Genomic DNA, 24,016 nt, shown 5'->3' with positions numbered 1-24,016 from the left:
CTAAGCAGATTTCCATGCATGTACAAATGCTTTATTTGTGAAGCTCCTTTTCTTTGGAACAACCCAAACTTCCCCTTTTCTCCTTGAAAAATATCCCAGCATCATGAATCTCTTAGATTTTAATTATAAATCCCTTTCAAACTCATCCCTACTGTAGCACTGAATGGGAGAGATGCCTCTCCTACCAAAAGTCTGCACTTTTGAAATGAAAAATCATAGACCTTTCAATTTAAGCCATATAAAAATGATCAATGTTCTTAAAGTATTCAGCAGATGTAAAGAAGCAAAGGTTACCTTACCATTATATGGAAGCTCCAGAGGGCTACAGGTATCATTAGCCAGGCTCAGTTTCGGCAAAGCAATCAGTTTTTTAGCAAAGGACGCTGAGATGGGCTGCACTAACAGGGAGGTGAGGTTTGGTCGGCTCTCTCTAAAGCTTCCATCTGTATTCAAAAGAGAAAAAACCCAATTTCTTAGCAAACAGAAATTGAAAACATCCACAGACAAGTTCTTTGTAATCAAGTATGTGAATTTTGAATAGTAAAATACATATTTGTTCATTTATTTACTACTGAATTATATCCTGTTTGTTAGAGTGTTTTGAAACACTATACAATTGTGTAATCTGAATAATATTATATATCTACTACAACAACATATACATATACTTACCACCGATTCTATTGCAATGACTCACCAAGGTAAGAAGAAAAGAATGGAGCAAAGTAATAGTGGAGAAGGTACCCAAACTGCCCTTCCATTGGAATCAGATTGATGATACCTTAATTGTCATCATATGGCCTTCATCCATAGAAACAGATGCAGAGATTCACAGCTAAGCACTGGGCTGAATTTCTGGAATCCAGTCAGAGAGAGAGAGAGAGAGAGAGAGAGAGAGAGAGAGAGAGAGAGAGAGAGAGAGAGAGAGGAGCAATTCCATGAGCAAAGGGAACAGGACCACAATGGGGATACCCACAGAAAGAGCTGATTCGAGCTAGTGGAAGCTCATTGACCCCGGATTGACAAGCTGGGGCACCAACAAAGATTGAACTTAAAATTTGTGGGGCCACTAGAAGTAGAAACCATATTTATCCCTACTGCATGAATTGGCTCTTTGGAGCCCATTCCCTATAAAGGGATACCTTGTTCAGCCTTGATACAGAGTGGGGACAGCATGAGCCTTGGTGCTGCCTCAAGTGATGTGATACTCTTGGCTAACCCCTCACGGAAGGCCTCACCTTCTCTAAGGAGTGGATGTCGATGGGGTGGAGAGAAGATTGAGAGAGTAAGAAGACAGAACAGAGAGGAAACTGAAATTGGCATGTAAAATAAATTTTAAAAAAAGAATGGAGACACAGAAATACATGGGAACCAAGACAGCAGAGGGCAGCTGGACTTTAGGAGCTGAAACAGTTAATTAGCAGTTAACACAGTGAGTGGATCCCAGTGACTAGAACTGATGTTGTGGTGAGGAAACTGAGAGATAATGTGGCTTGTAGCACAGAATTCCAGAGGCTCAGGCACTGGCAGATCCTTCTACTTTTGACGGAATGAAAAAGGGGATCCTATGAAACATGGTATGAAGAAGGCCTCTTGTACATACAGTCAATGTGGGTGCCTGGCCCTTCATCATGACAGTGGGAAGTAGAAAGAAACAGAAGAGGGAGACTTCAGATAATGAAGACGTTGCCATTCTTAAACAGGATGCTGTTAGAATGTCTGAAAATTTACATGACCAACCCTGCCCAATGCCTTCAGGGAATAGAGCATTTGCTAATAGAAGATATGAGCAGACTGGCGAAAATATCTTCGAAAATAATGAAAATCAGAAAGCCACTGATTGAAACAACTTGTCCAAGTACTGTCACACCTAAGTCCAAGGTCATTGAATATTACCCACATCCAAAACTAAATTCAACTTATTTTTTCGATTTCTGAAGAATGAACTCTCAGGCAAAGGCATCTTCAGAGAAGAGTAAAGCTGTGAGCAGAGTTCAAGAGGTTGTGGAAATGAATGGGGAGGTGATGTGGGATTCCCCTCTGTATGCTGTGAATATGATTAGTTAATAAAGAAACTGTCTTGAGCCAGTGATAGGGTAGAACAGAGCTGGGCGGGGAAGACTAAGCTATATACAGGGAGAAAGAAGGGTGGAGTCAGAGAGAAGCCATGTAGCCCTGCTGGAGCCAGACAGAACTTTACACGGTAAGCCACTGCCATGTGGTGATACATAGATGTAGATGAGTTAAATTAATATGTAAGAGTTATCCAATAAGAAGCTAGAGCTAATGGGCCAAGCAATGATTTAATTAATACAGTTTCTGTATGATTATTTTGGGGCTAAGTGGCAGGGAGCCAACAAGCAGCGCTCTCTTCCTACAAATTGGCACAAACATAACTAGCCAAAACCCATGTAGAACCTAGGAGGGCTTGAAGGGGAATTCTGGGCACAAAAGAACAGAAAGCATTGTTTGATAGTGGCATTTAATTGGTTGGGCTTTGTTTGCTAGAATCAAACAGAGGCATGGCTCCTTTAAGAGAGGTTTTCCTGATTCAGTCGTAGGAGGGAAAATGGCAGTTTTGAAATGTTGGCTTTCTGGGCTATGTTGACAGCACAAACTCTGACTCTTTCTGGAGGTCCAGCTACAGACCATTTGAGTGGGGTCTGTGAGCAGACTTCTACAACTTACTTAATGGCAACTAGACTGGCTGTGTGCCTAAAAATGGGGCTATGAGCATGGCTCTCACAGGCAGCAAACAGTTCTACCATGTTGGACTGGGCAGGGCAAGCAGGAAATGCTATATTTCACCTAGTAATGCAGCTGCTTATGTTCATAAGAAGGGATTAGCATTTTAAGAAGTGCCCCTGAACAATAAAAAATTATAGATATACAATAGGGCAGATTCAGACATAAGAGACCTCTAAATGGGTTGCAGTGTTGGATAAATGTATGTATGCTTGGGAGAGAGAAGAAAAAGAGTACAGAGAGTTATGAAAAGAAGTACAGACAGTCATAGATTAAAGGAGTAAAGGTAATAAAATGAATATTATACTTGTAGAAAAAGTAATAGAGTTAAAACAAGCCATAAAAGATGGAAAATTCACAGAGAGTCTGGATTGTGTATATTATTGTGTTATCATTAAATTTTTTATATTGCAGAGAGACATTTGATTTTGGGGACTGCTAAGCTAATATACTCTGGGCCTGTAAGCTAATTCTGTGTTGAATATTTGAGTCTAAGGATATGTTGCTTTGAAAAAGATGTTCTTCTCTTGTTTCCACAGAAAATGAATGAGAACTTATGGATTGCTTCCAGACCAATATGGTGGACCAAGACCCCATGATGGGTTGCCTTGAACACCTCTCAAAAAATTAATTTGTCAAATAAACAGCAGGAATCAGTTTGGAGAATAACTATGCCCATATTCCCAAATATTGCTTATAAACGTTCTTTTACATTTGAAGGGGCATATGCTATAGAGATTTGCCTTTTATGGACCTTAGTTTAATGATACAAACTTAAGGTCAATTTTGTTCTATTTATATTTCTTCTCTTGATTAAGGTATTCTGATTGTGTAGCTCATTTAAAAATGTAATGTGTAATTAAGAAGTATAGGTTAATAGATAGTAATCTATAATAGTCAAGCTTGTAGTCATGTTATCTAGATTTTCTAGATGTACAGAGATGTATTTCAGATGAATAGGCATTATTCAAACCTTTCAAAGACTACAGAATATGGCATTTAAAATGTTTTAAGAATTTAGGACTTTTCATGACAATGAGACCCATCTGCTCCTGGCTACAGCAGTTACTTCAAGAGGAAGATGGGCACTGAAGAGGTTCCTTATGGTGTTGGTTAGCCATTTGGGCAAGAAACTGCTCTTGCCTGGACTGCTCGATGAACTGGACATCCAGGACCCACAGAGAAATGACTGCTGAAGTTGCCTAAAGAAGGTGAGACAGTCCTTGAGGGTTCCCACTTCATAAAAGAGTCTGCTAGACATTCTGCAGGACACAGAAGAAAATGATCGACAAACTGCCAATATAGGTGGAATTATCTTTGAAATTTCCTGCTTCATGGAAAAGTCTGTTGATACTCTGGGCCTGTAGGCTAAATATGGATGCCCCAATGGTGCAGAAGAACTTTGGGTGACTGTCCAGGTAGCAAGATGTCTCTGTCAATTTTAGAGTTTTGGAAGTTGCTTACAATGTACTTCCTGTTTACTTAGGTAATACATCCTTCTGGAGTCATTGATGGAGTTGAATAATTGCTAGTTATAGTTTTTTTAGTTATGATAAAAGATAAAGTAGATATAAATATTGTAACTGTAATTCTTCCTTGAAACATGTTTTGTTATTTAAACAGAAAGGGGGAGATAATATGGGATTTCTCTCTGTGTGCTGTGAATATGATTGATTAATAAAGAAACTGTCTTGAGCCTGTGATAAGGTAGAAAGGAGCTGGGCAGGGAAGACTAAGCTGACTGATGGGAGAAAAAAGGGCGGAGTCAGAGAAAAGCCATGTAGCCTTGCTGGAGCCAGATGGAACTTTACCTGATAAGCCACTGCCACGTGGAGATACACAGATTAATGGAGATGAGTTTAATTAATATATAAGAGTTATCCAATAAGAAGCTAGAGTTAATGGACCAAACAGTGATTTAATTAATATAGTTTCTGTGTGATTATTTTGGATCTAAGTGGCAGGGAACCAACAAGCTGCTCTCTCCTCCTATAGGGATGCTTGGCTAATGTGAGCTAATGAGTCCAGGGAATATATAGAGTAAGATTAGAGTTAGGATTTAAATATTTCCCAGATATACAGGAGATTAAGATTATACAAAGACCATGATTAACTTTAACAGGATGCGTAAAAATGAAATTCAATAGTGCAGTATGACAAGAGGTGGTATAGTCATAATTAACATAATCAGTAATTGTATTTCAAGAGAATGGAGATAACGAAGAAGAATGGAATAGTATACTTGAGACACAAAGGTAAATCCTGATGATGCAGCATGAGAAGTTGATCAAAATAATAAGTAAACCTGAAATATACTTCTGGAAAGATGACTTGGAAGGTATAGGCCATCTTCCATCAGCCATTTCTGCTGCCCTGACCTTGTTAATTCAGTGGTGTTTAGCCTTGCAAGTTCAAGAGCCCGAGTTTATTACTCATGTAAAAGAGGGGTAGAGGGTATGCTGGTGTTGTAGCATACATTTAGAGTCACTGCAGATTCAGAACAATTCCTCTATGTAGCTTAGTCTAGTTCACAAGTTCCAGGCCTCCCATGAGAGACTCCATCTCTTTAAAAAAAAGGCAATTGCCTAAGAAGCAACATCCAAGGTTGTCATTGAGCTTCCAAACATACTTGCACATGTACAAGCTCACCTCACATACACATGTACCTATACATGCACACACACACATTGAATAATAAGTTATGTATCTCAAACACATATGGAGGAATAAGAATAAAACTAAAAACATGGGTTGCAAGAAACGATGCTGAAACCAATTAATTGTGCACTTGAGAGAAATCAAGAGATGGAGGCATAGGAATGGGTGGAACAAGATAATTTTAGGAAGTGAATTCTGTTGGAACTATTTGGTTAAGTAATGAATTGCATTTATCTCTAATTTTAATAAAATGCAAGTCAAACAAAATTGATAAGACAAAATAATAACAGCCATGCACAACAGATTCAGAGAATAGTGGAGGAGACAACAAAGTAAATATGCTCAAGTAAGAGCCAAACATTTAGGAAAGCTCTGTTACTGACACAGAAAAGGAAATTCACTGCGAAGCCTGAGAGCTAAATTTTAGAAGGCAGTACCATATACAGAATTTTTATTATGAAAATGATTTCTGAAGGTTTACTTGGAGTTTAATTTGATCTGTCTGCAGGGGGTAGACCTCCATGATCTTGGTAAACAGGTTCCAGGAGGCAGATTATACATGAGTAAATGTTTGTGAGTCACTTTTTCAATTTATCATGTGGAAACTGCTGTGTAAACTTCTTCAGCCAATAGCCTTTAAGACAGCAGCCCACTTGGTGTGGTCTCTTATAAATATAGACATAAAGATTGCATGTTCTCTCTGGGCTGCTGGATTCGGTTTCTGTTTCCTGTTCATGTAGGACTGTGATCTGTGAGTCAACCCCTAAATAAAGAACATTTTATTATACTCAGCTCTAAACTAGTGTTGGATTACTTTATCGCGTCCATCTTCAAAAAACCACAAGACAAAGAAAAATGATATTTTGTTTAAGGCTATGGTTGTCATGGAAGCTGTGGTTTCAAGAAAACAGTAATAAAGATTTAAACTGAAATTGGATTTGCTGGAGAAGCACACAGCTGGTCTTGGGTCTCTGTTCCTTTATGTCCATGTGTAACACTTAATTTTGCCACAGTGTACTTCATTGCTCCTTGACTGTTTCATGTCAACGACTGAGACAAGTTGTCTAATTTGCAGAGCCTGGAGCCAAGTGACAATGTAGGGTTGCTAGTTGGAAAAACAGGAGAAATTTGATATGGCAATAGCATAGTATAAATCAAGTGTGAGACCTTTCAGAAAGGACACTGAGACTGCACAGGTCATAGGCTCATAAGCCAGGACATGCACGGTTCACAGACATGATGTTAGGAACTATGTAGCCTCTTGAGTCTAAGTGACAGTGATATGCAGGTTTCAGGAAGTTGCTTTAGTCAATACTGACCAGTCCTCTTCTGCTCCAACCTGTACCTTGACAAAAATAATTCATGCCTCCAAACACAGACCACACCTGGGTGGCTAGTTGGGAAGTTTTGAAATAGCTCTTTGAGAAACACAAATGAATCAACAACTGTTTTAAAAATATTCTGTTTTTCTAATTCTCAGAGTCCCCATGAATGGAGCAGGAGCACAAAGAAAGAAAAGCTTGTATGTCTTTGCTGTTACTTTGATCATGCTTTATTACTAGCAAGCTATCACCTCCCCAGCAGACACACTAAATATATTTCCAAAGCTCATTTGCTCCTATTAACTCCCTGATATTTCCTGTTCTAAAGCAATCATTGGTAGATTAAAGCATTTCAATAAATAAATCATATTTAAACATATTTATCAGCTAATAAAAAATCAATACTTAACTTCTATTTTCCTCTGAGATGCTCTATTAAGCACATGAAACAATGGATTTAAAAGTTAAATACGAGTGAACCTTAAACTCAAATTGAGCATTCCTAAGTCTTTGATGGTTTTTGTGCTGCATGACTAATAAATTTGAATTAGTTTTGAAATATCCAAGTAATTGGTTCATTAATTTTTCACTTTCACCTTAATGGAAATATGACAAACAGTTCATTCCTCAGATAATAAAAGTAGGATTTTGCAGGACACTAATTTTAAATTATACTCACAAACTATTTTTTAAAAATCTGTTTTATTAAAAACCTAATCTGTAGAAGGGAACGGCGGGCTGTATCCTGCCACCCGGCTAGCTTTACCCAAAATAATTACACAGAAACTGTATTCTTTTAAAACACTGCCTGGCCCATAGTTTCAGTCTCTTATTGGCTAATTTTCACATCTTCCTTTAACCCATATTTAGTAATCTGTGTAGCACCACGAGGTGTGGCTTACCAGGAGAGATCTTAACCTGCGTCCATCTCGGAGAGCAGAAGCATGGAGACTCACTATGGTGACTGCCTGAAGCGTCTCCCCAACTCTCCCAGAATTCTGTTTTGTCTATTCCGCCTACCTAATTTTCTGTTCTCTTAAAGGGCCAAGGCAGTATCTTTATTAATAATTAAAGTAACACATAGACACTCCTCCATCAAAAACTAAATGTGTGTACTAGTTCATTTACTTGTATTTTAAAGCACATTCATGAACTATAAGAATCCATTGTGAGTGATACAAAATTCAATATGTTATAAGCCAGGATACAATGGACATTAAGTGAGAAGATATGTGCCACAGTGCTGAGTACTGCTTGTGGAATCAGCTTCTGTGTCCTCAATAACCACTTCCATCAGCCCCAGTACAGCTAATGGTTAACAGCCTTTACTTTGTGTATATGTTGTAATCTAAAGAGAAAAAGAAATGGATCCCTTTTATTAGTAATTCCATCTGTGACAGATGCAACGTGCATATAATATGAGAATTTGTGTAGATGAGACTGTTTCACTCTGTCTTGACTCATTAGTTGGAATGCAGCAAATATACAATTTCGCTATGATAATATTATCATTCTGGAGCTAGCGAGATGGTTCAGCGATAATAGCACACCCTGCTATTTAAGAGGACCTGAATTCAGGTCGCAAGCCTCACATGGAACAGTTCACAACCACCAGTAAGGAGTTCTTAGAGAAGCTGACATTCACTTTGGCTCTGTGGGCTGTTGCTCTCACAGATGCACAAACCCAAAACAGACACATATATATATATATATATATATATATATATATATATCTTAAATTGGTTAATAAAAATAAATTTTTTAAAAACTCATCAACCCATATGACCTGCTTTTTCTAAACCACCAGTGTCTTGGGTATACTGCTAAACCACCAGTGTCTTGGGTATACTGACTTATTGAGTAAAAAATGGTCCATTACTTCAGTCAGAAATGAAGACTGCAGAACAAAAAGAGAGAAATGAAGTTCAAATTGCTATGTAACTGTGTCTATCTGGTACAGTACTGTATAACATCTTTTCAAACTGTTAGCTTCCACTTTAATTACATCAGCTTATGGGTGCAAAGGAAACATTAGTGTCAATGTTCTCTCTCTCTCTCTCTCTCTCTCTCTGTGTGTGTGTGTGTGTGTGTGTGTGTGTGTGTGTGTGCGTGTAATGTCTGTGTGTGTATGTGTGTTTGAGAGAGAAAGTGAGAGAAAGCTTGGGGAGAGACGTAAGTCTGACTCAAATACAAACATAAAACAAAAGTCAATTATCCAAACAGAAATATCAAACTCTGAAAGTCTCAACCGAGAGAGTCTAAGGTAAAAAAATGTTCTGATTAAATAAAGGGCAGGACCCACGTGGGTTAAAAGATTGGCAGTTGTGAGGAATAGGTAACTCCTGCATTAAATTCAGCTAACACCCTTTATATCTCTGGACTTTATCCCTCTCCATTCTTCTTTCTCATGGTCCTCCTTTGCCATTCAATATAAGCCTATATCTCTTCATTCTGCTTCACAGACCCTGAACAAGCAATGAACACGTGACCCAAGCACTAGTCACAATGGAGAGCATCAGGTCCTACCAGGCAGAATCCATTATCTGATAAAAATCACTCATGTGGCAGGTGCCACACCAGGCGAGAACTGGCTTAAGATGCTGTGCAGTTTCATATTTTTCACAATATAATTTACATAATTTTAACAGCAACAAAAATGTAAAACATGGGGAGAGGAAGGTGAACACATAATTTTGCTCTTTTCCTCACTGTAATGAAAAAAATAACACTCAAGTAATCAAATAAAGGAAGTGGTTATGAGGCTACTGTCCAAAGAGTTGCACAGCCGTTGTCCCAGAAGGCTACGCAGCTTCTGTCCCAGTAATCTATGCACTGCTATCCCAGAAGACTGTGCAGCTGCTGTCTTAGAGGACTGTGCAGCTGCTGTCCCAGAAGACTGTGCAGCTGCTGTCCCAGAAAAAAGACTGCGCAGCTGCTGTCCCATAATATCTGATGCCTTTTCTTTTGAAGACTACCATCTTGACTGTTGTCTACCCATTAGCCAAGTAGCATAACTGTGTTTTCATTTTTACTTGAGTCCATGAAATTTTCAGTTTTTTTAAATGACCAGAACATTAAGTTGGCTAGTCATTTTGTTGTCCTTGCAAATATAGCTGACACTTTATTTTTCTCAGTATTGTATAAGCCACTATTGTAAATGTCATTAACTGTCCTGGAACCAAAGTCAACACTGGGTTGTTTCGATTATTATTAAAAATGAACATACTTAACATGGTTTGTGTTCTTTTATAGAGCTCTCCCCATCTTTCTCTCTCTTTCTCTCTCTATCTCTGTCTTTCTCACACAACACAGTACACATAAAGATGTATTTTTAACTATGAGTGACTTTTATTACTGATATTCATATTTCACATTTCTTTAGTTTTACAAGATATTCGTTCCTCTCAGACCAATATAGATTTTAGATTATGAAGTATGGAAGAATACATGCCACTCATTTCAGGAAGATTTGTCTTCATTCTCTGTCCCTTACAGAAATCTCTGATTATACAAAACTGACTAATTATACTGAACTGACTATGCTAACTGCTCACTTTCTTCTTATCCCACCATGCATAGAATCCCTGGGGCTTCTTCACTGCTTCACGCGTGAGAATGAACACAGGACTTGGAAAAATTTGGAAGCTGTCTGGATATTTTTGGAGAAATGTTTGTACAGAGGTCCAAATGAACAGTTATAGTGTGCATGTTGTAGTGATAGTTTGTTTTTAATCTAGGAAATAAAGCTTGCCTGAAGATCAGAGTACAAAGCTAAGTTAATAGATAGCCACAGAGGACAGGCAGTGGTGGCACAGACCTTTAATCCCAGCATTCGGGAGACAAAGGCTCACTGATCTCTGTGAATTCAAGGCCACCCTGGGCTACAAAAGATTGAATCTGTCTAAAACAAAAACAGAGTTCCTACAAATCACATGACTTTAATCCCAGCACTAGGAATACAGAGACAGGAGAGCTATGGGTGGGCAGAGAGAGGAATACAAGCAGGAGGAGTCAGAAACTCAGATACAGTATGAGGATTTCATCTGAGCATTCAGCCTGAGGTTTCATACTATTTTCCCATTGGTCTGAGCATTAGTAGAGGTAAGCACTCTCCAGTGGCTGGCTACTCTGTTTCTCTGACCCTTCAGTTTTCACCTATGAGAGCTTACTCCAAGGTTTTATTATTGAGCCCAATTAGAAGCTCTGCTACAAGACACAGATGGCTTCATGATTTCATTTGGTCATTTATCCTGTAAGCAAAAGCATATTGTCATGATCCTAATCCTTAATCAAAGGTTTGTAAACTCAGCTATAGTTGTGCAGTTACTGAAAGAGCAGAAAGTAACATATACATTTGTTAACTAAAATTCATCAATTATTGTGATGTTCTATTGGGAGGTTGTAAAGGGTCACAGACCCCTAAGTAGAACCTACTCCTGCTGTCTTCCTAATGAATATAATCTCTGAATATAATCTGAATACTTATTTTTACGTACAAAGTTACATGCATCACTCTTCACCAAAGAGGATTATTTTTTGCAACAGTTAGAGACGATTACAGATATCCACAACTAGTCAAAATGCAAGAGTAAGTTACTTGGAGTGCCCAACCCTCTTTGATGCAACTCCTGCTTTTAAGGTTCAGAAAACATCACTGAAGAGGAGCCGCAAATTTCCCAAAAGTCAGGTGTCCAGGATGTCTGCTGCTAGACAGGGTCTCCTAGACATTACTGCAAAAGCACATCCATGGCATCTCAACTACATGGTTGCCTGTATAAGACTAGCATAATAACACTACAAATTGTCATTTAGATGTGTCCAGGAAGATTCCATATGGCCTACTCTAGATAAAGAGATATAGAGGTGGTCAAGTCTCCCGAGAGAGGAAACATCAGTTGTTTCCAGGAATGATCACTTGTACAGGTTGTGCAATTCCAAATGGTCAGCCTAGGATGCATCACTATTGTAATACTAAATTGGCTCATTATGTTGTGTATATGCATGTGGATACACCATACCACAGACACACAAACACACATTCAGATAATAATAACTGAAGAAGAGAATGAATTTGGGAGGGCATAAGCATAAAGGCATTAGAGGGAAAAAAGATGACAGACACAGTACTCAAGTATGAAGCTCTCAGAAATAAAATTACTGAAAAAGATAACAAAACTACCAAAGATAAAAATTTGAAAGTAACAGAAGACAATGCCTCATCTTGATGAAGAAAACACATATATAGAAGAGAAGTCATACAAAGTTAATCGGAGGAGTTGTAGAGACGGCCCAATGCTTAACAGCACTGGCTGCTCTTGTAGATAACCTGGGTTTGATTTCCCAGCCCCCAGAACAGCAGCTCATTACCATTCAATTCCAGAGTATCTGACATCATTTTCTGTCTTCTGGCCTCCACAGGCATTGAATGCACACACAGACACACACAGGCAAAATACTCGTACACATAAAAAAGTGTAGAAAAAAGTCATTGAGGATCGTCCTTTCTGACTAACTCAGGTACAAGTATTTGTCATACTTGTATGAAATAGACATAATAAGAACAAGATAACTTCCAGTGATTAAATACATTTTCTTTTATGTTTATACATGTAAACTCAATATTTGTTTTGGGAAAGTAAAATTATTTCTGGACTAAGTAAGATAATATATAAATCACCACTACTTCATTCAGTCAAAGGCTAACATATGTACAAAACTGTCACTACTGAGGCCATGGAAATTTTCATGTTTTTTACAGATGTACTAAAAAGTTTGACAAATGTCTAGGAAAACAAAATGTGAAGTTAGAGTTTATATATTTTTAGCACAGTACATACTTTTAACTGTAATGTTAATTGACATGTGGTTTGTCCTATAATTTGAATATTATTTATGGAATCAGGAAATTCTATTTTCCTACATATCCAGTGCTTGGAAATTCTTTAGCATAATCCTTTCTGAACAAAGAAAAGCCCTGTATTTCATTAGCTATATCTTCTGTAAATTCTTTCAATAGTTTCTCCTGAGGAAACTTCTCTTCGGTACAGCATTTTTATCTCACTGAATAAATTATAAATTTGTTGCTTTCTGTGGAATTTTGGTTGTGTAATAACAACGACACTATTGTGATACTGACAGATACTTTCCTATTCCTACTTCAGAGGGAAAACAGGTTACATTCGAGCTATTCTCAACGTTATACAACACTAAAGTTTCTGTGGTCATCATTTGTTTATTCTAAGTGTTTGCTTCCCTGAAGCATTCAAAAAATAGTAACATTTGCAAAGAACCATGAACAAGTAGATAAGTTATCAAGTTTGCTCACTATGTCAAGGGGAGTCGTCTTGATTCATGTTGGCATAATTAGCCATCTGCACACTCTGTGTACCAAAAGTAAAGCAATATTCTATAGAGACTTTCCCCTGAGAAGCTGCTCATAGCAGACTTGAAGGGTATAAACACTGGGATGATTTGCAAATTTTCTTCTTTTAGAAAAAGTATGTTTTGCATTTTTTAACTGACAGCAAATAAAGTATATTTTGCTTATTTAATTTGTTCTAGTTGTGGAAATTTACAGCCATTAATTTGCAATAACAATTTTAATTCCAGAGTGCAATGATCATATTTCATTTTATGAGCCTGATAATATGAGTGATCAGGCAGTCATTTGTTTTGATATTTACATATTGGTAAAGGTTCTTAATAACAAGTGCATAAAGGAACTAATATATGATTCCCCAATAAAGATACTATTAGATTAATGAACTACTGCAGGGAAAGTATTTCTTAGATAGTCATGGGCTCTTCAACCCTTTTTATTTTGCCATGGTAATATTTAAAATGAGACACTAGCTAATGCTCTGGAGGACCATCTGGCATTTACTCTAACCCAGAAGTGATTCTGGGGGATGTTTTGTGATATATTTTCTGGGTCTTAAACTCATACTGTGTGCATGGGACTCTTAACATGAAATTAGCAGAAATATTTCCTACATTAATGTAAAAGGAACTGTCTCATCTACTTGCTTATTAATATGTTTCAGAGTTACAGTAAGAATGTGAAAGAATTCACTAAGATTTTATCATTCATATAACAATATGACTAAAATATTTTTACCATTGATCACAAATAGAATAATGACTTATTTGCTATGATCATATCTATCATGAGAGAAGACACATTCAAGGGAAAAATAACATTGTAAAGATCCATGGAAATAAACTATAAAATGAGCATTAAGAAGCACCTGTAAATGTCATATTATACTACTAATTATTTTTCTGAATACATCCATATTACAGTCTTTTTACAAAAGTATCTACAGTTTATCCAATGTAATGACACTCAAAATAGGACAAAGAGATTAGTAAAATGTAATGGGAACATATTATTTTATTAGACTTGCTACATTAAAAATGACAATAATTTTGTCTATATTGTTAACAAAATATATTTTTCAATGCATTGAAAAATAATCTCATTAAAAAACATCTTCCATGAAGTTAGAATAAAGGTTTCAATGACACAGTATAAGACAAGACTGTGATCACTATACTATTAGTAACCCTAACTATAAGCTACAGTATTGTTAAATAGTAGCCAAGATATCTGTAGCAACTGTGTTTAGGACTTCAAACAGTCCATTCATGGCAATTTTTTGAAACCTTGTGATCCTAATGCAACTTGAACCAAATTTAATATAATTTAAATTGCTCTCAACTTCCTTTTTACTCTCTGCATATAATTTTATAACATCTCAAAATATGTCCCATCTCATGCACACCTAGATGTCTGTTTTTAAGTCTTTGACAACACACTGTCTCATTCTTAGATGAAGCAGGGATAAATGAGGCCCTTAAATAAGGGAAGGAATTCAAAATCTAATTCCAGGGTAAGAACACACCGTGCAGAATCTCATCAGGATGGGATTTGCTGTCATGATCTTCATAGTCCTTGGTTTTCTGGCCTTTGAGGCTTTGTGCATCCAGAGACAGAACCAGTGTGCAGATAAGAAGTAACCAGAAAAGAAAGAAGTATATATTTCAAGGTTCCAGAGTCTGGGAAATAAATCTGATAATCCAAGATTCCTGGGGAAAAAATCCATTTCTTATTTTGAGGAACTGTTGTGAGAGATTATCCAGGGAGCAAATGTGGGGTGCAGAGAAAGTTGAGTGTTTTGATGAGACCCTTCCTGAGCAAATAAATGTATATTCCTCTATATACTGGAGGAATTTGCTGACTGAAAAAAAAAGAAAAAGAAAAACTGGACAATGGAATTGCTAAAGTGTCTCAGAAGAGTCCCATGGATGGAAAAATGTTGTTTGTCAGAGCACAGTACTATGTAGTAGCTTTTGTTGTCTCTTCATGGGCAATTAAGGTTTTTGTGATAGAGAATGGATATCTACAAAGCAGTTCTTAGATCACGGCTGATTAGCTCCATCTATTAGAGAAGGATTCTGGCTTTTAGAGATTTCTACTTCAAACTATGAAAAAAGTAAGTTAATTGGAGAGGAGATGATGCTATAAAAATTAATTCACTGCCGGTTGTGGTGGCACATGCCGGTAGGATTTCCTGAAGGAGGCACAGGCAGGAGGATCACAAGTTCGAGGCCAGCCTACGCTACACATTTGCCAGGCTTTGGTGGCGCATGCCTTTAATCCCAGCACTTGGGAGGCAGAGGCAGGTGAGTCCCTGCGAGTTCAAGGCCAGTGTGGTCTACAAAAGCTAGTTCCGGGATAGCTAGGACTGTTACACAGGGAAATCCTGTCACAAACAAAAACAAAAACAAAAACAAAAACAAAAACAAAACAAAACAAAAAAAATTCAAGGAACTTTGATATAAAATGAAGAAGCAAAAGGGTCTGGCACATAGTCCGGGTCACCTTTAGGCTAGCACATACATTATAGCCTAAAACTTGACTTGCAGTCTCCTTGTTGTGACGGAATCTTATGATGCAGTAAGAGGTGTGGGAAGTACCAGTTCAGTAAAAGAGAAGTCCTATAAGACTTTGACTGGGCAAAGTGGCACTATGAAGACAGATTACAGAAATTTTGTAAAAGTTATATAAAACAGAGCAAAATAGGGACCTTTGTGTTTAAACACAAAGGTTTAAACATATATAATTACACACACACACACACACACACACACACACACACACACACACACGTAGTACATATATGTATGTTCTTTAAAAAACGTTGATTATTGTTATATCTATTATGAATGTTATACATATATCTATTATAAATGAGTGGTTATACATCTCAGCTATCTTTGAATACTTCTCCATATAAACATTCTTTAAACTCCAGACTTAACAATATGCATCAATATTTCCAGAAGTTATTTTCACTGCTGAGAAAATCCTCACATCTACGTGAACTTTATATAGAAAGGTAAAAGGCAACAAGAAGAGGTATCTATGGTAAGCAGTTACTAACAAAATACCCTAGACAATAAACTTACGGGTGAGAAAGATTCTGAAGCTCACATATTTGATGGTTGTAGACCATGGTCCACTGACCATGTTATTGTCAACCTATGGCATGTGGCATCAGAGCAAAACTGGACACGTCTTGAGTAGGAAGCAAGAGAAAAAACCACAAAGCTCTTCATGACCATGCATAACTTTCTTCTCTGGTTTGGTTTCTCAGATCCCAGGAGCAAACTACATGAACCAAGCATTGCAAAATATTGGTCTCTGAATGACATTCAGCATCTAAACTAGAGAAAGATCTATAAGACATGCCCTACAAAGGAAAATTGACAATGATTGACAATACACTGTACAGGGAATGGTAATGAGGTAATGACAGACAATTAAGATCTCAGTCCTGTAGCTGTGCTTAGATAAAAAAATCCATCACTAAAAGGAATGGAATGAGAAGGTGTGATGGAAAGAATGAGGCGTCAGTATATTTGAAATAAATACATATTGTATTTAATTTCATTGGGCAATTTCACCTGTACACAAAAGATTCTTCTTCACATAGTTTCAATGTTCCCTGCCTTGCCATAGTCCACACATTACAAGTGTCTTTAGATGTCTTATATGCCTTCGCAGGAATAAGCATTGAACTGTACTTTCTAAGAACATAAAATGAAAGAAAAAGCTGCTACATGCCTCCTCATAGCAAACTTTTAGAGCCATGAATAACACACTTGAGTACTACAGAGAAATATTCACAAAATAATGAATTACACTGCTCTCATGGCATTTATTATCTGTATGCTATCCAGTAGAACTGAAAGAAATACTTTTTTTAGATCCATGAGATCATGAACATGTCGTGTAATCATTTATTTTTTATTCTGAACTTCCAGTCACTGAAATAATAGGCATTTACCCCATGTGTCTCACTGAGAAACACAAATGAAACAAACAATAGACCAGTTTTGGATTAAAGCAGTTTTGATAGAAAATGAACTAAAAGAGAGAGGCATTAGAAATATAGCTTCAAAGATAATATAAATAATATAGAGAGGATATTTTTAGATTGTGTTAGGATAGCGTCAAATGCATTTTAAACATGAAAAATTTAATTTCTGAAGATTTTCACGATTCATTTAGTTTCATAGATTTCAAAATTACCTCAAGTTTCAATCAAAGTATGTATGTCTGCCAGTGATATGACATTTTATGGTACTAGTGCATCCCTGCTGTGATGTAAATTCCTCCCTGTCAACTTGACTGGATTTTGTATTCACTTAGGAGTCACATGAATGCTATGTCTCTGAAAATGTTTCCAGAAATGTTTAACCAAGGACAACAAAAAGCCCACCATGAATGTGCATGGCACTGTCCCTTGATATGAAGTCCCAGACTGAATGAAAAGAAGCAAACTTAGCTGTATATGAATATTCATCTTTTTGCTTCCTAGCTATGGGTGCAATGTAACCCAGCTGGTACCGTCTCTTTCTGCAACAGCTGGAACAACTCTCGCCACCACAATGACCTAATCATGACAGATTATTTTCTCAAATCCTGAGAGAAAATAATCCTTAAGTTATTTCCTAAGGCATGTTGTTAAATGACACCACAAATACTCATGATTCAGTAATGCAAAAGTTCCCCTCTAGTTGTTGGTCAGGAATATCCAAGAGAATGCCAAACATTATATTATTTTTCCAATTCTTGGTGCCTTCCAGAACAAGAAAGTAAGACCCTATTACTGAAGATGACACATGCTATGAACACGGAATCCCCCTCCCTTTGTGTGTGGTTCACTCATATGTCTGTGTGAGCACATTAGGGGTGCATATGGAAGGAAGAGGGCAACCTGTGAGAGTCAGTTTTCTCAATCTACTCTGCGGTTTCTGGGGATCCAACCCAGGCCCTCAGGTTTGGCTGCAAGGACAAACTTCCTCCCCCAATCTTGTTTTATACTACTTCAATAATGGTTGATCCTTCTGGTTCTGCAAATGCATATTGGTCTTTCTGTATCTGAATCTGAAGGGTCCAAATACACAGTCCACTTGAGGATCTGTCCAGGACAAAGACACTTTCTGTTTTTTCTAAACAACAAGCAGTAGAAGGTTATCTAGTGAGTGGGCCTTTTGCTCTTTTAAAGAGAATCTTATTTGGAAAGCTTTAAAAAGCTATACTGTGAAAAATCAAGTAATGGCTTCTAAAAGAAACATTAGAAAGCAAAGAATTCCTTCATTGTGATAAGAGAGAACCCTTTTATTGAACAGCTCCCACATCCTAACTACAAGCTAAAGACACAGGAGTAGGCTCTAAAATGAATATGCTGGCTTTCAAGAAGTCTACACTGTCCAGCAGAGGAGGACAAAACCACAATGATTCAGTGATTTTCTATGCTTTATTAATAATAAACTTTCTCAAATTATTTGAGAGTTTCATTCATTAGAAATATATCTACTTCACACTCATCCCTATCTCTCCACTACAAATTCCTTTGTGCCTCAAGATCCCAAATCCAGTCTCTTCTTTATTATTTTTAAATATATATGCACACACACACAAACACACACACACACACATATATATATGAGAGAAAGAGACAGAGACAGAGAGAGAATCCACATGGGGAAATGATGACTCCTCCAAGATCTATGCTATGCACCATGACAATGCAAAAATCCCAGTCACATATTAAAATAGGGCTTGGAGGATAAACGTGGAACTGATCTGGAAGCCTCCTTTCCACAGACAGACTTTCATGGTATGTGATGCTGTGTGAGCTACCAAGGGAGAGAAGCAAACAGTAGTCCTCTAGACTGTAAGTTTCATGAGTCACTCTATTCCCCAGACCACCAAGATATGCCCAATAGTGCAATAGAGGCACTTTTATTTTGAGGGTGATCACCAGCTGCTTAATTGTACTTAAGGCCTGCATAAATGGTGGAAATTCATAGCTGGTTTGCAAGCCTAGCCAAGCCTCCATGGCTGGAAATGTCTCACACCTGACAGGAGAATCTACTTCCACCATTTTCTCTCTCAATATATATATATGTGTGTGTGTGTGTGTGTGTGTGTGTATGTGTCTTAATAAATATACATATATATGCACATTTATGAACTGTGTCCTTTATATTCTTTACTATGCACATAGTACCTAAAAGTAATACAAAATGTGAAATAATTGGTTCAGAAAAGCAATGTTCCTAGTAACCTGGTAGAAAAGGGAAATTACAGATGAACAATGTCTAACAGTTAAACATGTTTAATCACTTCAAATTTTCAAGTCACAAATGAATATGAAATAGAGGAACGTTTAACCTGTATCATAATAAGCACTAAGTACATTTGCATATGTTTGAAAGGAAATTGAATTAATATTTTTTTTCTGAAAAAAAGTCAAAGTTACAAGATATATTGGAAAAGGCTAAAGAAATGCCAGACACTTTGTGTGATAACCAACAAATTCACTGTTTTTTGAGACAGGGTTTCTCTGTGTAACGGAAGCTCTGGATGTCATGTCTTGGGCCTTTCTCTGTAGACCAGACTGGTCACAAATTTCAGAGACCTACCTGCTTTTCTTTCCCAAGTACTGGGGTTAAAGGCATGTGCCACCACTACCTGGCAAAAACCTAATATTATTAAAGGCATGAAATATGGAAGCAATAAAATGACCAGCTGTTTGAAGTCAGTAACAGCTATTTCCAGCCATAAATATCTTCTCATCTTCTCAATTGCCGGTGTAGGAAATCTTATTTGTGTTACTCTAAAAATTTGTCAACGTACAATAAATGCAATATAATATTTTATAATATGATATAGTATAATACAATATATATGAGCTTATTTTAATAATATACATGAGGTACATATCTTAGACCAGCAGTTACAAGAAAATATGGAAAAGGGAGTGATTTGTTTAAAAAATGCATACTTATTTCAGAAAGTATTAGAGAAAAAATTCTTTTATAATTTCTTTTATATTTTCAAAAGAAAACAAACTATCTTTTTCATTTTACATACCAATCCCAGTTCTCATTCCTTCCCCTACTCCCATTACCTCCATATATTCCCCCATCCCACCCTTCATCCCTTTTCAGAGAGGGTAAGGCACATTGCATTGAGGAAAGTCCAAGACCCTCCCTACTTTAACTAAGATGATCAAGGTATCCATCCAAAGAGACCAGGTTCACAAAAAGCCAGTCCAAGCAGTAGAAATAAATCCTGGTACCACTGCCAGTGGCCCAGCAGTCTTCCCCAGCCATACAACTGTCACCCACATTCACAGGGACTAGTTTGTACCTATCCTAATTACTTCCCTGTCCGGGTAGAGTTGGTGAGCTTCCATTAGCTCAGGGAAAATGTTTCAGTGTTTGACCCTATCATGGTCTTGACCTCTTTGCTCATAGTCTCACTCCTCCCACAGCTGGACTTTGAGAGCTCAGCTCAGTGCTTCATGGCAGGTCTCTGCCTCTGTTTCCATCAGTTGCTGTATGAAGGTTCTATGTTGACATTTAAGATAGTCATCATTTTGACAACAGGGACAGGCCAGTTCAGGCACCCTCTCCTCTATTACTTATAGTCTTAGCTGGTGTCATCCTTGTAGAGTCTTGGGAATTTCTCTAGTACCAGATTTCTTGCTATCTCCATAATGGCTCCCTTAATCAAAATATCTCTTTCCTTGCTCTCATCTCTGTCTTTTCTCCATCTCGACTATCCTGTTCTTTCAAGATTTCTTTCCCCTCCTCTTCTCCCCTCTTTTTCTTCCACCCTCCCTTTTTCCCTGACCCCGATGCTCCCAATTTTGTAGGCGACCTTATATATTTCTCCTTTTCAGGTGGATCTATGTATGTTTTTCTTAGGGTTCACCTCGTTACTTACCTTCTCTAGGATCATGTACTATAGGCTCAATATCCTTTGCATTACAGCAAGTATCCACATATGCGTGAGTGCATGCCATGTTTATTTTTCTGTGTCTGGGTTACCTCACTCAGATTTTTTTCTAGATCCATCCATTGGCATTCAAATTTTAAGATGTCATTGTTTTTTTACTGCTGAGTAGTACTCCAATGTGTAAATGTGCCACATTTTCTTTATCCAGTTTTTGGTTGAGAGACATTTAGGATGTTTCCAGGTACTCACTATTACAAATAATGCTGCTATGCACAAAGTTGTACAAATGTCTTTGTAGTATGATTGAGATTCTTTAGAAGCTCAATGCCCAAGAATAGTATTGCTGGGCCCTGAGGTAGGTTGATTCCCATTTTTCTAAAAGACTGCTGCCATACTGATTTCCAAAGTGGTTGTACAAGTTTGCATTCCCACCAGCATTTGAGGAGTGTTCCCCTTATGCCACATCCTCTCCAGCATAAGCTCTAGGGCCAAAATTATCTCAGAGCCTGTACCTCAAGACCTATAGGATGGAGAAAAGCCTAGCTTGAGTTTGAAGCATGGTCTCAAAGCTACTGAATGAGGATAAAAGAACAAAATTTAGGTAGATGCCTTTCTAGCCAGAGGGATAGTTTGGCTGTCTCTCATTAGCTGGAGGTACCACCATATCACACCATGTCAGTTAACTTATATAAGCCGATGCTCACAGTAATAAGCTGAGTTCCTGCTTTGACTTGACTCCCTATTACATTTGATTGTCCTGCATTGTGGGGCTGCAGGTCTGATTGTCCATGGGGCTTCAGAACAGGTAAATAGCACACTTACCTTTGCTTGGGGAATAAGGCTAAGGAGGCCTGGCAACTGGCATCCATTGTGGGGCTACTGGTCCCAGGGCAAAGTGGTATTCAAGGTGAGTGGGAACCCAAGATGGTTAACACAACTTCACACAAAATGACCCAGCACTTAAGGCGCTGAGATATATGCTATTCTTCTGAGGCCTGGAAATGTCAGACCACAGTGCAGTCCAGGCATGGGAAGATATAATTACCATGGCCTCCTGGGTACCCACTGGGAATCTTTTCTCATGAGACATGTAGAACTAGGTGGAGACTCTGGCCAGAGGAAGGAAAAAACACTTTGATATACCCCATCGTTCGGATTCGGTCCAACTATTATGGCCCTTAAGGCATGTTTTCACCCCACTGTTCTGCCTCCCCTAATGGAGGGTATGGAAAAGATCAGAGATAGGGAGAGGTCTGAAGAATCCAAAAGTAACCAATTAACCAAAAGAACAAGAGGAAAGGAAACATATGAGGAGGAAGAACAAAACTAGGTGCAATTTACTGAAGAGCAGTCCCAGGGGGAAGAAATAATTCAGGCAGAGGCAAAGACAAAAAGGAAAGTAGATATTGCCTGTGACAAGGAGTGACCACCTCCTTTATGCCTCCAGCTGCCCTGGAAAGGATAAAATGGGAGATGGGAAAGGGACAAATAGGGGAGCTCCTACCTTGCCAGGAGGAAATGAATACACACTTGGGTGGGGCCTAAAGTAGAGAAAGGAACATTCAGGCCTCTGATCCTCCCAGGATTTTCTGCAAACCTTCTTAGACAAGATTTGTTATTACAAATGGAAGTGTTATTACCATTAACCACCTAGCCTTTTTTTCCAGTTTATTTATTTTTTTATTAAAAATTGCCATCTCCTCCCCTCCTCCTCCCCCTTCCCTCCCCTCCCCTCCACCCATACCCCCACTCCCTCCCTCTCCAGGCCAAAGAGCCATCAGGGTTCTCTACACTATGTTGAGTCCAAGGTCCTCCCAACTCCCTCCAGGTCCAGGAAGGTGAGCAACCAAACTGACAAGGCTCACACAGAGCCTGTACATGTCGTAGAGACCAAGCCCATCGCCATTGTCCTTGGCTCCTCAGTCAGCCTCCACCATCAGCCACTTTCAGAGAGTCCGATTTGGTCGCATGTTCCATCAGTCCCATTCCAAGTGGACTTGGTGGTCTCCCATTAGTTCTGTCCTGCCGTCTCAGTGGGTGAACGCATCCCTCATGGTTCTGACTTTCTTTCTCATGATCTCTCTCCTTCTGCTCCTCATCAGAACTTTGGGAGCTCAGTCCGGTGCTCCAATGTGGGGCTCTGCCTCTATCTCCATCCATCGCCAGGTGAAGGTTAAGGCTCACAGTGAGCCCGTCCATGCTGTAGAGTTCACATTCATTGCCGTTGTCCTTGGTTTCTCAGTCCTCCTCCACCGTCAGCCACATTCAGAGAGCCCGGTTTGGTCCCCTGTTCCATCAGTTCCATTCCAACTGGACTTGGTGGTCTCCCGTTAGATCTGTCCCACCATCTCAATGGGTAAACGCACTCCTCACGGTCCTGACTTCCTTGCTCATGATCTCCCTCCTTTTGCTCCTCATCGGGACCTTGGGAGCTCAGTCCGGTGCTCCTATGTGGGGCTCTGTCATTTTCTCCATCTTACTTAAGGGAGCCATTCTAGGGTTGGCAGAGACTTGACTCTAGAGGGGTTCCCAGGTGTCCAGAGGACGCCCCCAGCTAGCTCCTTGGGCAGCTGAGGAGAGGGTGCCAGAAATGTCCAGATCCTATTGCCATACTCATGAATATCTTGCATATTACCATAGAACCTTCACCACCTAGCCTTTTATGATGATAAAACTGAATAAGGTGTCATCGGGCAGATTCCTTACACCTGGATTCACCCCCAAAAGAAGAGGCCACTGCCCCCAGTGTACCCTCCATTAGATGGGCTCCTGGTAAGACAGTATGGGTATAGTAGTGGCCATTACCTGAACTTAAACTTAGGATGTTCAAAGAAATCACCAGAAATCTGCTTAAAGGATGGATAAGGCCCTTGATGAGCCCTTGGAAAAGCCCTGTATTTGTGATATGTAAGCCTAATGGGACCTGGAGAATGCTATAGGACCTATGAACAATCAATGCTCATATGGAGCT

The 24,016-nt window shown here is 38.5% G+C and overlaps 1 protein-coding gene across 2 annotated transcripts in view; it reads right to left on the bottom strand.

Annotated features, from left to right (window-relative positions):
• Naaladl2 (N-acetylated alpha-linked acidic dipeptidase like 2) overlaps window positions 1–24,016 on the bottom strand; it is an 883,574-nt gene that overhangs the window by 373,714 nt on the left and 485,844 nt on the right. For both annotated transcript variants that reach the window (XM_038347191.1, XM_038347190.1), the window contains one exon: window positions 300–443. In XM_038347191.1, coding sequence (XP_038203119.1) covers window positions 300–443 — 144 coding nt within the window. The remainder of the gene's footprint in view (window positions 1–299; window positions 444–24,016) is intronic.

The sequence above is a fragment of the Arvicola amphibius genome, chromosome 11, assembly GCF_903992535.2.
Source record: "Arvicola amphibius chromosome 11, mArvAmp1.2, whole genome shotgun sequence".
Lineage (NCBI taxonomy): Eukaryota > Metazoa > Chordata > Mammalia > Rodentia > Cricetidae > Arvicola > Arvicola amphibius.
The sequence above is the reverse complement of the archived record's forward strand: the minus strand, read 5'-3'. Positions and strand labels throughout refer to the sequence as shown.